General features: G+C 42.8%; 1 protein-coding gene across 1 annotated transcript; it reads right to left on the reverse strand.

The window, feature by feature from the left end:
* Positions 1–151: 151 nt before the first annotated feature.
* Positions 152–11536, reverse strand: l3mbtl2 (L3MBTL histone methyl-lysine binding protein 2). The gene is made up of 16 exons (XM_083932171.1): positions 11481–11536; positions 11217–11350; positions 8902–8977; positions 8480–8559; positions 8150–8267; positions 6766–6900; positions 6566–6654; positions 6178–6424; positions 5348–5412; positions 4958–5062; positions 3684–3831; positions 3276–3358; positions 2286–2520; positions 1981–2022; positions 1753–1887; positions 152–1661 (listed from the first exon to the last, which is right to left on the reverse strand). Exons 1-16 carry the CDS (start codon positions 11515–11517, stop codon positions 1048–1050), a joined length of 2343 nt encoding a protein of 780 aa, XP_083788297.1. The 5' UTR covers positions 11518–11536; the 3' UTR covers positions 152–1047.
* Between the last annotated feature and the right edge of the window lie 469 nt (positions 11537–12005).

A 12005-nucleotide genomic window follows, 5' to 3' on the forward strand; every position in this document is an offset into this window, starting at 1 on the left:
AAATACTAGAGATACCATCCAATCAAAAATTTGCAAGTTGAGGAATAGTATCTTTTTATACATCAGTGGCTACATATTTACAAAGAACGAACACATTCTGGATGTAAAACAAGAAAAAATAAAATGTTACAACAAACATTTGTCTGCTATGTTGAGCCTGAATCACCTCCAGAGTCATATGCACAGGTTTCATGTTTGACTCAGAATCAGCTGAAACCAATCATTTTTGCACCAAATATTGCCATGTGGTGGTACTTGCCAACATGGTAAAAGTGAGGTAGTTTTATACATTACAATACATTAAGTATGGGCTGAACTAGTCCCTGTGCATTCATGATTTTAAGTTGTAATATAAAGTTATGACCCTGAACATTTTCAGAAAATCAACCCCGCTTTAAACACTATTCATGGTCAGTATAATTTCAGCAAAAGCTATTCGGTTTATCTCAAATCTAGAATTACTTCCCCTTATTGTATTTTTTATTGGTAGCGGCGGAGTCTGCCAATGTTGCTCTGGAGTTATATTGCCTTTCTAAGCCCAGGGGTTTCACAGGAAACATGCACGTGTGTTAGCGTTTTATCTCATCGATACCAGGCTCACTGTTCAGTCTACAGCAGCCGTGTCAAAGCCGTGTATCTGCGTAAAAGCTGAGCAGCTGGTGTGTGCTGTTGTATAAAGAGCAGCAGGAGACAGGCTGCACACCTCCTGCTCCTCAGTAAGGTAAGAGACCCCTATTATAGCGCCCCGCTGTGTGCAGCATGAAATCACATCACCGTTGCAATTACTTTTGACTGACTTCTTTACCGAAAACATTAGCGTATTTGGCTACCCTTAAAACGATTACCCCACGTGTGACCAAATCAACCAGGACTGAAATGTTACTGATCATAACTTTAAACCACCACGGATCAAAAGCTGCACTGGCTCTCCCAACTGATGCGGTACCTTTTCTATTTGCTCTAAATATCCCAGCCCACCATCTTTTTTCAGTGTCTCTTCACCCCAATTGTCTTATTTTACTCGATCAAAGAGTCGTCACAAACTCTTCACTCTGTATTGCTCTCTGAAATGTCCTCCATGGCACTGTTATCTTCTTGGCTCTCTTCTGGGTTTTTGTTTTCACTGTGCTCCATGTCGTTCTCACCACCAAAGCTCTCTTCTTGGGTTTTGTTTTCACTCGTCTCAGTGTCGTTTTCACCACTAAAGCTCTCTTCTTGGTTTTTGTTTTCACTCGTCTCTGTGTCGTTTTCACCACTAAAGCTTTCTTCTTGGTTTTTGTTTTCACTCGTCTCCGTGTCGTTTTCACCACTAAAGCTCTCTTCTTGGTTTTTGTTTTCACTCTGCTCCATGTCATTTTCACCACTAAAGCTCTCTGAAATGTCGTCCAGGGCACTGTTATCTTCTTGGCTCTCTTCTTGGTTTTTGTTTCTTCTCTGCTCCATGTCATTTTCACCACTAAAGCTCTCTTCCAGTGATCCACCATCTTCACTTCGTCCTGCTGCTATGTTTTCCAAGCTGCTTTGTTTCAGTGACCAATGTAGTCCGGACGTACCCTCCTGCTCCTTTTTGATTATTCCCAGAGGGACTTGTTGACGGTTGTCTGGAGGTTCAATGGGGGTCTCCATCTCCACCTCTTCCACTTTCACCTGCACTGCAAAGACTATAGAGACAGCATCATGTCAGCAAATTACCAAAATTGTCTCAAGAAAATGACACATGATGTAGTATCGTGTTGTAGTTTGTTCACTTACTGTCCTGCTCCTCTGGCTCAGTTTTGGGCTGGATGAGAGGCACCGGGGGAAGGGCAGTGAACCTGACCTCAGGCTGCGCACCAGAATCATCTTTAGCTAGCTCCTGAGAGAGCCTCTTCTTTGCATTCTTCTTTCCTATAGGAAGCAAAACATGGAGGAGAAAGAATAGTTATATAACTTTTAGATGTAAGAAAACACTGAACATGATAGGTCTGAGACCAAACTTACTTCCTCTCTTTTTCTTCTGCGCCTGGTTTTCCACTAAATCAACTGGAAAATAGAACAAAACACATCACTTTTATACAGGGACAAAAACACTAGAAGGTCCTCTGTGACAGCGGTAGACTAGAGGTTAGGGAAGCAAATGGGCTAGTTTCTGCCTCATTTGGTCTTTAATTCCACCATTTAACTAAATTATACTTCAACCACAATTAAAGAGCTCAATCAGAATAAACTGGCTCAGATGCCTAGTTGATGGCTTCACATTAACTATACAACCCACTGGGGGGGTTGCTATTAAATGGGGCATTTACCGAGTCCTGGAGGTGGCTGGAGCGGGTAGCCCATGAGGTCGCACCAGCCGACGGGGTAGATGTCTGGGGACTGGTGGTCCACCCACTGGTCAAAATCATCCTCCCAGCCGTCGAAGTGAATTAGCAGCAGACGGCCGACAAAGCGCCTGACGGTGGCCACACACACCAGGCGCGGCTCCATCAAGTCCACCGCCTCTAGCTTCATGTTGGGGGAGAAGCTGTGACCCGGGTAGTCCTAAAGGAAAAGACAAACTGCAGGCTCATATTCCGCTTGATGACGTTTCTTTTCGTACCAAATAAACCAAGGCAAAACCACCTTGGGTTATAATCACATGAATATGTTGCTAATAAGAAAGCACGGCTTCAAATGCTATAGGTTTGGACTTCCTCTCTTAGGGCGCAGTCACACTGTCCTTCCGTACCGGGCCAAAACCGTTTTTTTCAGCTAAAGCCTTCTGCGTTTGACCAGTGCGAGTGCACCCGCTCCGCGCATAACCGTCCACGGCCCGCCTGAGAGAGGTGGGCTTTTGTAGAGCCCGTTTGCACATGTATGAGCACGAGCACGATGCCTACGGCGGTTCTGTCTTCATTTATGTGCGCCTGTTCGGACATAGAAATTAGAAGGAGGGACCATGCGCGGACATTTAACAACAACAACAACGGCGGCGAAATGTTCACGTTGGTGTGATGCGGAGGTGGAGTGTTTACTGCAGATTTGGTCGGATGAAAATATTCAAAAACAGTCGACAAGACGCACAAAAACTCTGAGGTCTATGAAAAGATTTGTAAACAAAGCGAAACATCGCGATGACGTCAATCAATGCGTGTGACGTGTTACGGCGTGATGATGTATGGACAGCAAGAAGCATTTGCGCGAGGCCCGGGCAGTGTGAGTACAAACGGGCCTGGGGCGCGGGGGGAGAGGGAGGGGGGACAAGTACCCTAAAGCCCGGGGCGCGGTGCGGAAGGACAGTGTGAGTGCGCCCTTACAGTGTTGAACAGCCGTGCCGGTGCCGCTGTAGCGTTGGTGTCCTTCAGGTATTTATCCCAGGTGAAGGTCTGAGAGTCATAGCCTGCACAGATGAAAACACAGATATAAGGAAGTAGTTCAATTACAGTCCTCCTCCAGACATGATGTTTCAGAGCCCCACCTCCCACCACCACTGCCATAGTTCGCTAAGGAATGCCACAGCCCCAAGTTAATGCGATTGGTTCTTTAGGTATGTGATGTATGAAACCCTGGCTGTCTGAATCCTGAGTTATTTTCTCTGCATAAATTGGCAACCCCTTTCAAGAACAGGATGACAAAGCAAACTATCGCTGTCAGAAAGTGCACAAGTGCTGGAGACAAAAGGGTGAGCTGAAGCAGAGACTGCGCGGAGAGGCGTGTTTATTTACCTGGAGGTACCGTGAGAGGGATGGAGTTCTTTTTACAGAAGTCTTTAGGAAGGATTGCATGAGATGAGGCGTGATAGCAAAACCAATCTGAGCCATTGTTTGACATGGTGCCATCTATACCCACCATCAGGTAGCCATCTAACAGCACCTGGGGAGGGAGGGGGGGTCAGACAGAAGAAAAGAGAGACAACAGATTAGGAATAAGAGTGTTCAAGACAAGGCAACACATTTTATGACCACCTAATTATTCAAGGCGATCTGTCTAGTGTATCTGAATCAGAATTGTTCAAAGATTCGTTCCTGGTTCTTTCAAATTTCATAATCATCTACGTAATAGGTAGACCTGCCACAGTTAATGGCGTTGGAAATATCTGCGTCCACACAAACCCAGTGAAACCGGCTAAAAACACTGTAGTACACATGCCAGGTCTGGATGTGGCAGCGGGTGCTGCTGTGAGCCCATTCCCCATCCCAAAGCACTCACAGGCGGTCAATGTCTCGCTAGATTTAGGGACTTTTCACACCTTCTTAGCAAATTTATTTATAAAAAACTACTAGCGACCAATTTAGCGACTTATTCAGACCAGCAGAGAAAAGGGAGACATATGTGGTCGGCCTAATTCATTCCCATGCACGTGGCTCAGAGTACAGTTTCTTCTATAGGTCCGTCTCTCTCCTCTCACGCAGCAGCACTGTTGTTGTTATATGAAACCACAGGGGTTAGAGGTCCAAGGTGAGGCGATGAAGGCATCGTTTAACAAAGTATGCGGTTTCACCGTCCAGACAGGCTCCGATAACGCCGGCTGTGTGTGGATGGTCGGCCAAAACGATACTAAAGTTGTCCGGTTACAGAAAAACGCGTATTCGTATGGACGGGCCCTAAGTGCTCAGTGTGCGTGCTGGGAGGGGCGGGGCTTCCTGCTCCCGGCACTGTTGTCTCAGTGCATGAGGTCAAAGTCCCATCAAAAAACACGGACCCTGTGTCTTTGACCATGCTTTGTGATTGTCGTGCCATCACCATTCGTATCTATAGCCTACAACCACCTGAAGGAAACACTGTTCAGAGCGCTCGCCCTGCTACAATATCCATATAAATATAGTAATATAACGCACACCGACTGATACAACAACAACAAAAAAAGAGGATGGTTCGGGGTCACCAATGACTGATTCGCCACATCGTTTTTCAAGAGGCCGCTCTAATAAGGTTGAGACAAGAATCGACGAACACAACAAATAAACAAAACCAAATCAACCAAAAATAGCGGTCTTACCTTGTGTATAGTGGCCACACAGATGCTTCCCAGGTTAAGAGGGTCAATAGCCTCCAGCTTCATTCCTTTCTCAAAGAAACCTCCCTCCATGTAAACAAACCTGGGCTGCAGATCACACAGTGGTTGTGAAAAGTTAAAAGCAGCGCTATATAGACTTCAGCAAAATCTACTGTCTTGAAATAGTGATTGTGATTATGAAAAGGGACCAAAATACAGAGTTGAGTGTTTCTATTAGTTTAAACATATTCTACTCAAGTTGCACAGTTATCCATTGTGGATTTAACTTTTTTTTCCTGAGAACAACATCTTGGTAATAAATAAAATTGTGTCTTCTTTTGCTTTTTGAATTCATTTGATAAATCATTTCTTGAGCAATGAGATTTCCTTTACCTTTTTAAAGAGCAGGGCTGAACTGTCACAGTTTCCCTTATAACCAACCGTTTCCATGGTGTTTGCTAGAATAAAAGAAAAAAAAAAGTATTGCCATGTAAGAAAATATCCTAAAGTTAAAGTGTAACTCCGGCAAAATTGGAGCCCACAGTCTATTTTGGCATGAATATACATCAGATAAGCCGTCAAGACAGTTATTATTGTTGTTGTTATTTTGTTGGGGTTTGTCTTGCACTGTTTTTAACAAATCTACGGTGTCCTTGAGTGCTTGGAAAGGCGCATATAAATACAGTGTATTATTATTTATCATTTATTTTGTTAAGTCGCTAACAGCCAGAAATGGCTAACACTGAGTAGCTGGGGGTGGGGCGCTAAATCAACCAAGACGCCTTTTTTAACTAGTATTATTGCTCATAATAGCACCAAACATTTATATTTTATCTTATTTTAGTACTTCTGATTGCTCTGTACCGCTGCTACGGTGACCTAATTTCCCCTCGGGGATAAATAAAGTTATCTATCTATCTATCTATCTAAACCTCTGCAGTAGCATGATAAAAGTCAAATAATAAAATCAATGACAAAAACTGTCTCGATGGCTTATTTGATGTATATTGATGCCGAAAAAGGCCATGGGTTCAGATTTCGTCGGAGTTACACTTTAAAAGCTTCAGTTCAACAAAAAAGAGTGAGATGTGTGTATTTCTTTTGACCTGTATTCAAGTATGTTGCTGTTTTGGTTCTACTACTAAGTCATTATCTTCTAGGTTTCTGTCTACAGTATACTGCATGCATTATGTATTTCCAAACATTTTAAAACCTAGACCTACCAGGTGCTTTAATATCATGACCCACACAGCTGGACCAGCCTATCGGGTGGAGGAGGGGACTCCACATGTGGCACCAGAAATCAAGGATTATGCTTTCGGGGGTATCGCTTTGGTCTGCGAACACCAGCCGCAGACGGCCACCAATAATTGAGTCTATGATGGCCACGCGAGTCCGACTAATGTGTTTGGGATCCACAACCTCCACACGCATGCCTATTCGGAAAGAGGTCCTCATGCTCTCTGCCAACTAGGAGGAGGACAGAAGGAGGATGGCACAGGTACAGAGAAATTAAACCATTGTTGTTGTTTTAATAGACACATGCTCTTCACATGGACAAGACAGACGGGTTACCATTTATGGGCCACATCATTCAGCATTCACTTTTACCTTCAGGTAGAAGTCAACAGGTAGAGTGTTGGCCCCCACCAGCTTTGTCATCAGATACTCTTTCCAATCAGGGATGGTCCGCTTCACATCTATTAACACACAATTTATCAAATTAGAAAAATGTCCCATTGCAAAAATATCCAACCAGGCCAATGTTTGAATAATCCTGATAAAATTCTAGGTTGAGTGGGAATGCTCACCTTGTGGTGGCACCAGCAGCTTGCTCGTCATGGCGCACCATCCGATCGGGTTCAGCTCTGTCGAAACGAGGCTGCACCAAAAATCATGGCTGCTGTCGTGTTCGAAGCCTTCATATCTCAACAGGGCTTTGTATCCTGAAAGTAAGGGGTGAGAGGAAGGAAAGAGTGAGGATAGAAAGAACTGGGCTTGTTTGTATTTCTTTAAACCAATCACAATCGTCTTGCATTATGCATTATGCGCTAAGCCAGATAGGAGGAGAAGTCTGACACCTGGTGTCTCGAGCACTTTATTCATAATCAAGGCACTTTTCAAACCTTGAGAACACCACATTAAAAGGGTTTTCAAGTATTTACAGCACCCGCAGGATGTTTCTCCAAAAGTTCCGTTGTGCTCTGATTGCAACAAAAAAGGCTTATTAATTGAAACCTACACAACCTGACATGTTCCAGCAGGAATGTAATCGAAAATTGGACAGAAATAAAGGTGCGGTTGGGAAGTCTGGCAGATCGAGTTGACTCAAATGTCTCAATGTTTACAACTCTCACGCCCCTCCCCACTACCAAGGAGCTCCTCTGTTCCCTCTCATTGAGTTCTTGTTAGTGAGCATGCACCAGATTCCTGTGAACGCGCCCATGTCTTCTCTTACCAAACACTAGTACACACTACATGGCTAACTTACTCATAGATAGCAACTACTAACGTCATTTAGCGAATACCTAGCTTGAGGCGTGTGCATGTAATATTGTTAACATATGCGAGCTGGGAATGGGGATCTGTGGCGTGTGCACAAACTGTGATTGACAGCTCTCACACAGCTCTGCGATGAGTGGACAGGATGATACGGGCGCGGTGGATTTTTGGAAAACAAGTAACAAGCTCTAGGTGCACGTAGAGGTGTGTCTTTTTTTCTAAAACCAAATGGTTTATGTTGTTCTATCAGAGCATAGTGTCGGCTTCAGTGAAGCTGATTATCAAACAAATGTGGCCGACTGCACGTTTAACAACATCGGCAACCAAGATTGCATCGACTGTCATGCACGGGATAAAACAAATCCATAGCTCTACTACGAGTCCAAAGCTCCACATAGAAGAAAAGACTGGGCTCTCATGATGATACATTATTGTTGAAACGTTTGCACCATTAAAAAAAGGCTGAAATTCCAGTGTGCTCCAGACCTCTCTTTTCCCTTCTCTGTTTTCTCAGTTCTGGAGCTGAGAGGCACCTGATTCAGCTCAGTGCTGCTGTAGGTTGCACAGGGAATCCAATTTCAACTTTTGATTGATCAGGAATAAGAAAATAAATGTGACAACTGCTCAAATTCATGAACATAAAACAATTCCAAACTCCATGGTGGGGTGGGCCATTGAGACAGATGTACACACCTGCAATCTGGATGACCGTAGCGATCCAGTAGACTTTACTGGGCAGGACTGCATTTGTGTTCTGGACCTCCACCTTCATCCCCATGGTGATGTCATCCCACTGGGCACACAGGGGAGCCTGCAGGTGGGAGGGCAGAGGTTCACTTACAGATCATCAGAGTGAGGTCTTTTATTCGTTTCTAATGTTTAACTGATTATTTTGTCATATTATTGTCACTGTATTGTATCTTTTTGCACAAATGTTAGGCGTAATCGTCCTGATAATAATCAGAGGCGAACATTTCCTCATCTGCGAGTAAAAACATTGTTTCATATCACACTATGACTCACGTGTCTGAAGCAGGATACTGATGCTGCCAGAGAGGTTTCCTTCTCCAAGTAGGCGCCCCATTCGAAACGTGGAGCCGAGGCTACAAAAAGAATGGAGGAAACGTAAAGATTAAATAAGATTTTGTGATTTATTTGTGTACATGTACTGTATGTGCAGCTTCTAATATTCTCAAACCTGCCCTAAATACCAGTGAAGTTGGAGTTCACACCTGATATGAGAATGTGTCTCAAATAGTAAGTAAATAGGTAATTAATAAGTAAGTAAATAGTAATAGTTAGTTTAAGAGTAAGAGCTTAAAGTCGGATTTTGTATTGCAATAAATTATTTAGATCCCCTGGGTGTGTGTGTGTGTGTGTGTGTGTGTGTGTGTGTGTGTGTGTGTGTGTGTGTGTGTGTGTGTCTGTGTGTTCTGGGGCCTCACCATCCTGTCCTGTTGGGGCTGGAGGGGGTTTGTTCGCCTTGAACACCACTGTGGATTTTTTTGAGGGGGGCCTTCCCTGGAAAGAGAAGCACAAAGAAAGGTTGTGGTCTTGTCGTCCTCATTTTTATTGTCACAAACTACTGCATGGGAGGAGAGTAAAGAGTCCTATTCAATAAAAGCTGTCAAAAGGTGAAACTTTTTTTTATGGAGTTTGACAAATTTGGGTTACATTTGCCGCTATGCAAAGAGAAACACCAGTGTCTGTGCATACTAATGCTTTGACTTACAGTTGGTTCAGTATTCATACGTGAACAGTAATAATCTGAAAGTGAAAATGAAGACTAGCAGCGGCTTTAAAATGCTATTAATTGCGCAGTTTCTTCAAAACTTTACACAGGAAGAGCTGTTGTGTTCAGCCATGCATTTCCAGTCTGAACATGCAACAGACATACAAAAACAAAAACAAATTACAACTAAAGTTGCATATGATTACAACTACAAAAAGTTTTGCCCAAGGCTGCAATTCAGGGTTGTTTTATTATCAATTAATCTGCCAATGAGCTGATGAGGCAATTCTCTCCTGCCGGGGCACCAGAGTATAAGTATAAGTATACTTGTCTTAAATCACTGGTTCTCAAACTGTGGCTTTCTCTGGCGGCACTTGAAGAAAGTTCCAAAATAAAAAGGAAACATTAATTACTAAATTAAAATAATACAAAGAATATACTTAAACATTTGAGATGCTTGCATTTCCTGTCCTATTTTTGTTACAATATCAGCCTTCTACGTAGTCACGTTCATGAATTACGAGCTAAACTGTGATGCAAGAGAGTAAGCAGAGGTAAAATGATTGGTCTGAAAACACTGACAGGTCAGTTCTGATTCTGCCCTTTCATACAGCGTGGCTGTGGCTGGAGACAGTCAACAATAAACAATCTTCTGATAAGGAAAAAGCCTTCCTGTCCGTAGCTGAATAGTGTCGGCCTACACTGCTGTATTTTAACATTGGTATTAGTGGTGGTAGTTGAGAGAGCCTGATATTTTCTGAGGTGGTACGTCATGTACAAAGTTTTGAGAACCACCCTCTTACGCTATACCACACATATTGAAGGGAAAACGTCTGCAAATTAATTTAATTTTCTTTGTGACATCGACATGACATCATGCCAAAGCTGTGTCCAGTGTAGTGATTCAGTTTTCTCTTCAATTAAGGCATTGTGTCACATAAAATGAATAGCACTGCACCCCTACTACCAACACACCAATTGATCCAGGTAAATGACACTGGCGATGGGGTCACCTGTTTCAGAGGTGTGCCTGTGCCTGGACTGGGTGAGAGCAGCGGTGTCTTGAGTCATCCAACCATTTGTGGAGAATGTGGAGTCGAGTGTTTACATCCATGTTGAGAACAGACAGCCAATGCCCAAGTCTCTATGGGTTTTGGAGTGGAAATCGATGAAAGAACATGTTTGGACGTTTGGTGTTCCAGCAGACATCAACGCAACACTTGTCCACCATTTCAGCTGTTTTAATATACAGTAATCTCTTTTAAATTTAGCATGAAAAGTGTCAGAAACAACCACAGATAGCCTCTCAGGTCGGTGAAATGATTTCAAGTCAAGTGCGGCCCTCTTCTTCCCTCTTTTTCTCCAATGGCGCCCATTTGACAGCTTTTTGGGAAATACCGCCATTTGTTAGGAATTATGGAAATATAAATATAAACCAAAAATATTGAAAAATCATTATTTTTCAAGGTATTGTTTTAAAGTAAGAAATTCCAGTATCATGACAACACTACTAGTAAAGAGGCTAGAGAAGGGGCTTGAAGAAAATAACAAATAAAGGCAGCTGTTGTCTGTGCCTCAAGAGAAAGGACAGGAGTTGGGAAATAGCTGGGTGAAGATCAGTGATGGGAGATAGAGAGAGGAAGTCATGTCACTCTTTCTCCATAAGTGGATTCTTTCAGTGATCTACAAGCAGTGGTGAAGGTGTAGCAGACGCAAATGTGAAAACTCCACCACCTTCTTGTATAATTATGAAGCTACTAAATTGGAAAACAACACCAACTCTGCAGACAAAACTGATTCAACCACAGACACAAACACCATTTTCTTGTCACAAAATGTGTTATATGACCAAAACCCCAAAACGTTTAAGAAAACAACAGATTAACTACAATTAGCCCACTGGTGCCTCCAAGTGGTCAACCGTATAACTGATTGTAACTACTACCTCTGTGTTTAACTCAACCAATATTGTATATAATGAAAATGTGAGTAGCTTTGTTTGGGTAAAAACAAATAAAGGGAACTCACCTGTAGTCGTGCCAGTACGGAGGTCTTCTTGGAGTTCGATGAATAGGAACGTGAACAGGATATACTGCAGAAACGTTTGGTCTTCGAAAAGAAGGTGTCACTACTGCCGGTGGTACCACACATCTCACACACCACTGTTCAAATAAATAAATACATTTTGTATAAAACATATTTAAACCTTGCCAACAGTCCACTAAGCTTAAAAAGATGCAACAATTTTGTCTCTCAACCCTTGTTCTCTCTTGCTCCTCATTTGCACCTCACCTGGTTGTTGTTCTTTGTTTTTTCCCCCTGGCTTCATCCCTCCCCCTGTCAGATGTTCTTCGTCACCTTCTCCATCAGTATCATCAAACTCAACGTGCGCCGTGTCAGTGTTTTCTGCCTGTGAAGAGAAAAAAAACCCCGGAGTAAATAGAAAGTGTTTATGTGACTTTACTAGGGCTGGGTACCAAACCAAAATTGCCTCCATAGTATCCAAAGACGCATTGTTATTCTATACCAAAGGAATAAATCTCATTAGCGTCAGGGAGCCAATAAACATGTGGCATGCTTGTACCAAGATCTAATAGAGCTGGTGATTGGCCGTCTAATGTTACACGTTGTGGAGACAGCTAAAACACTATGTTACACTCAGAGGTCACATGTGTGTTGTTGTATTTTAAGAGGCTTGACTCCTGTTTGTGTCGTAAAGAGTTGAAAAAACAAAAATAAAGGTTTGTACTGTAATGTCATTTCTTTACATAAAAGTTTAGAAAACTGTTATCAAGAAAAGTTTCTTTCAGGAACTAA

This window comes from Echiichthys vipera, assembly GCF_963691815.1.
Source record: "Echiichthys vipera genome assembly, chromosome: 18".
Lineage (NCBI taxonomy): Eukaryota > Metazoa > Chordata > Actinopteri > Perciformes > Trachinidae > Echiichthys > Echiichthys vipera.

What these genes read in the sequence shown, in the direction of transcription:
- l3mbtl2 (XM_083932171.1), bottom strand. Translation starts at nt 11,517, where the DNA reads ATGAAGCCAGGGGGAAAAAACAAAGAACAACAACCAG. An exon ending in AGCCCCAACAGGACAGGATG is followed by an intron (nt 8,560 to 8,901) that starts GTGAGGCCCCAG and finishes TTCTTTTTGTAG; the next exon opens with CCTCGGCTCCACGTTTCGAA. An exon ending in CAGCCCTGCTCTTTAAAAAG is followed by an intron (nt 5,063 to 5,347) that starts GTAAAGGAAATC and finishes TGTGATCTGCAG; the next exon opens with CCCAGGTTTGTTTACATGGA.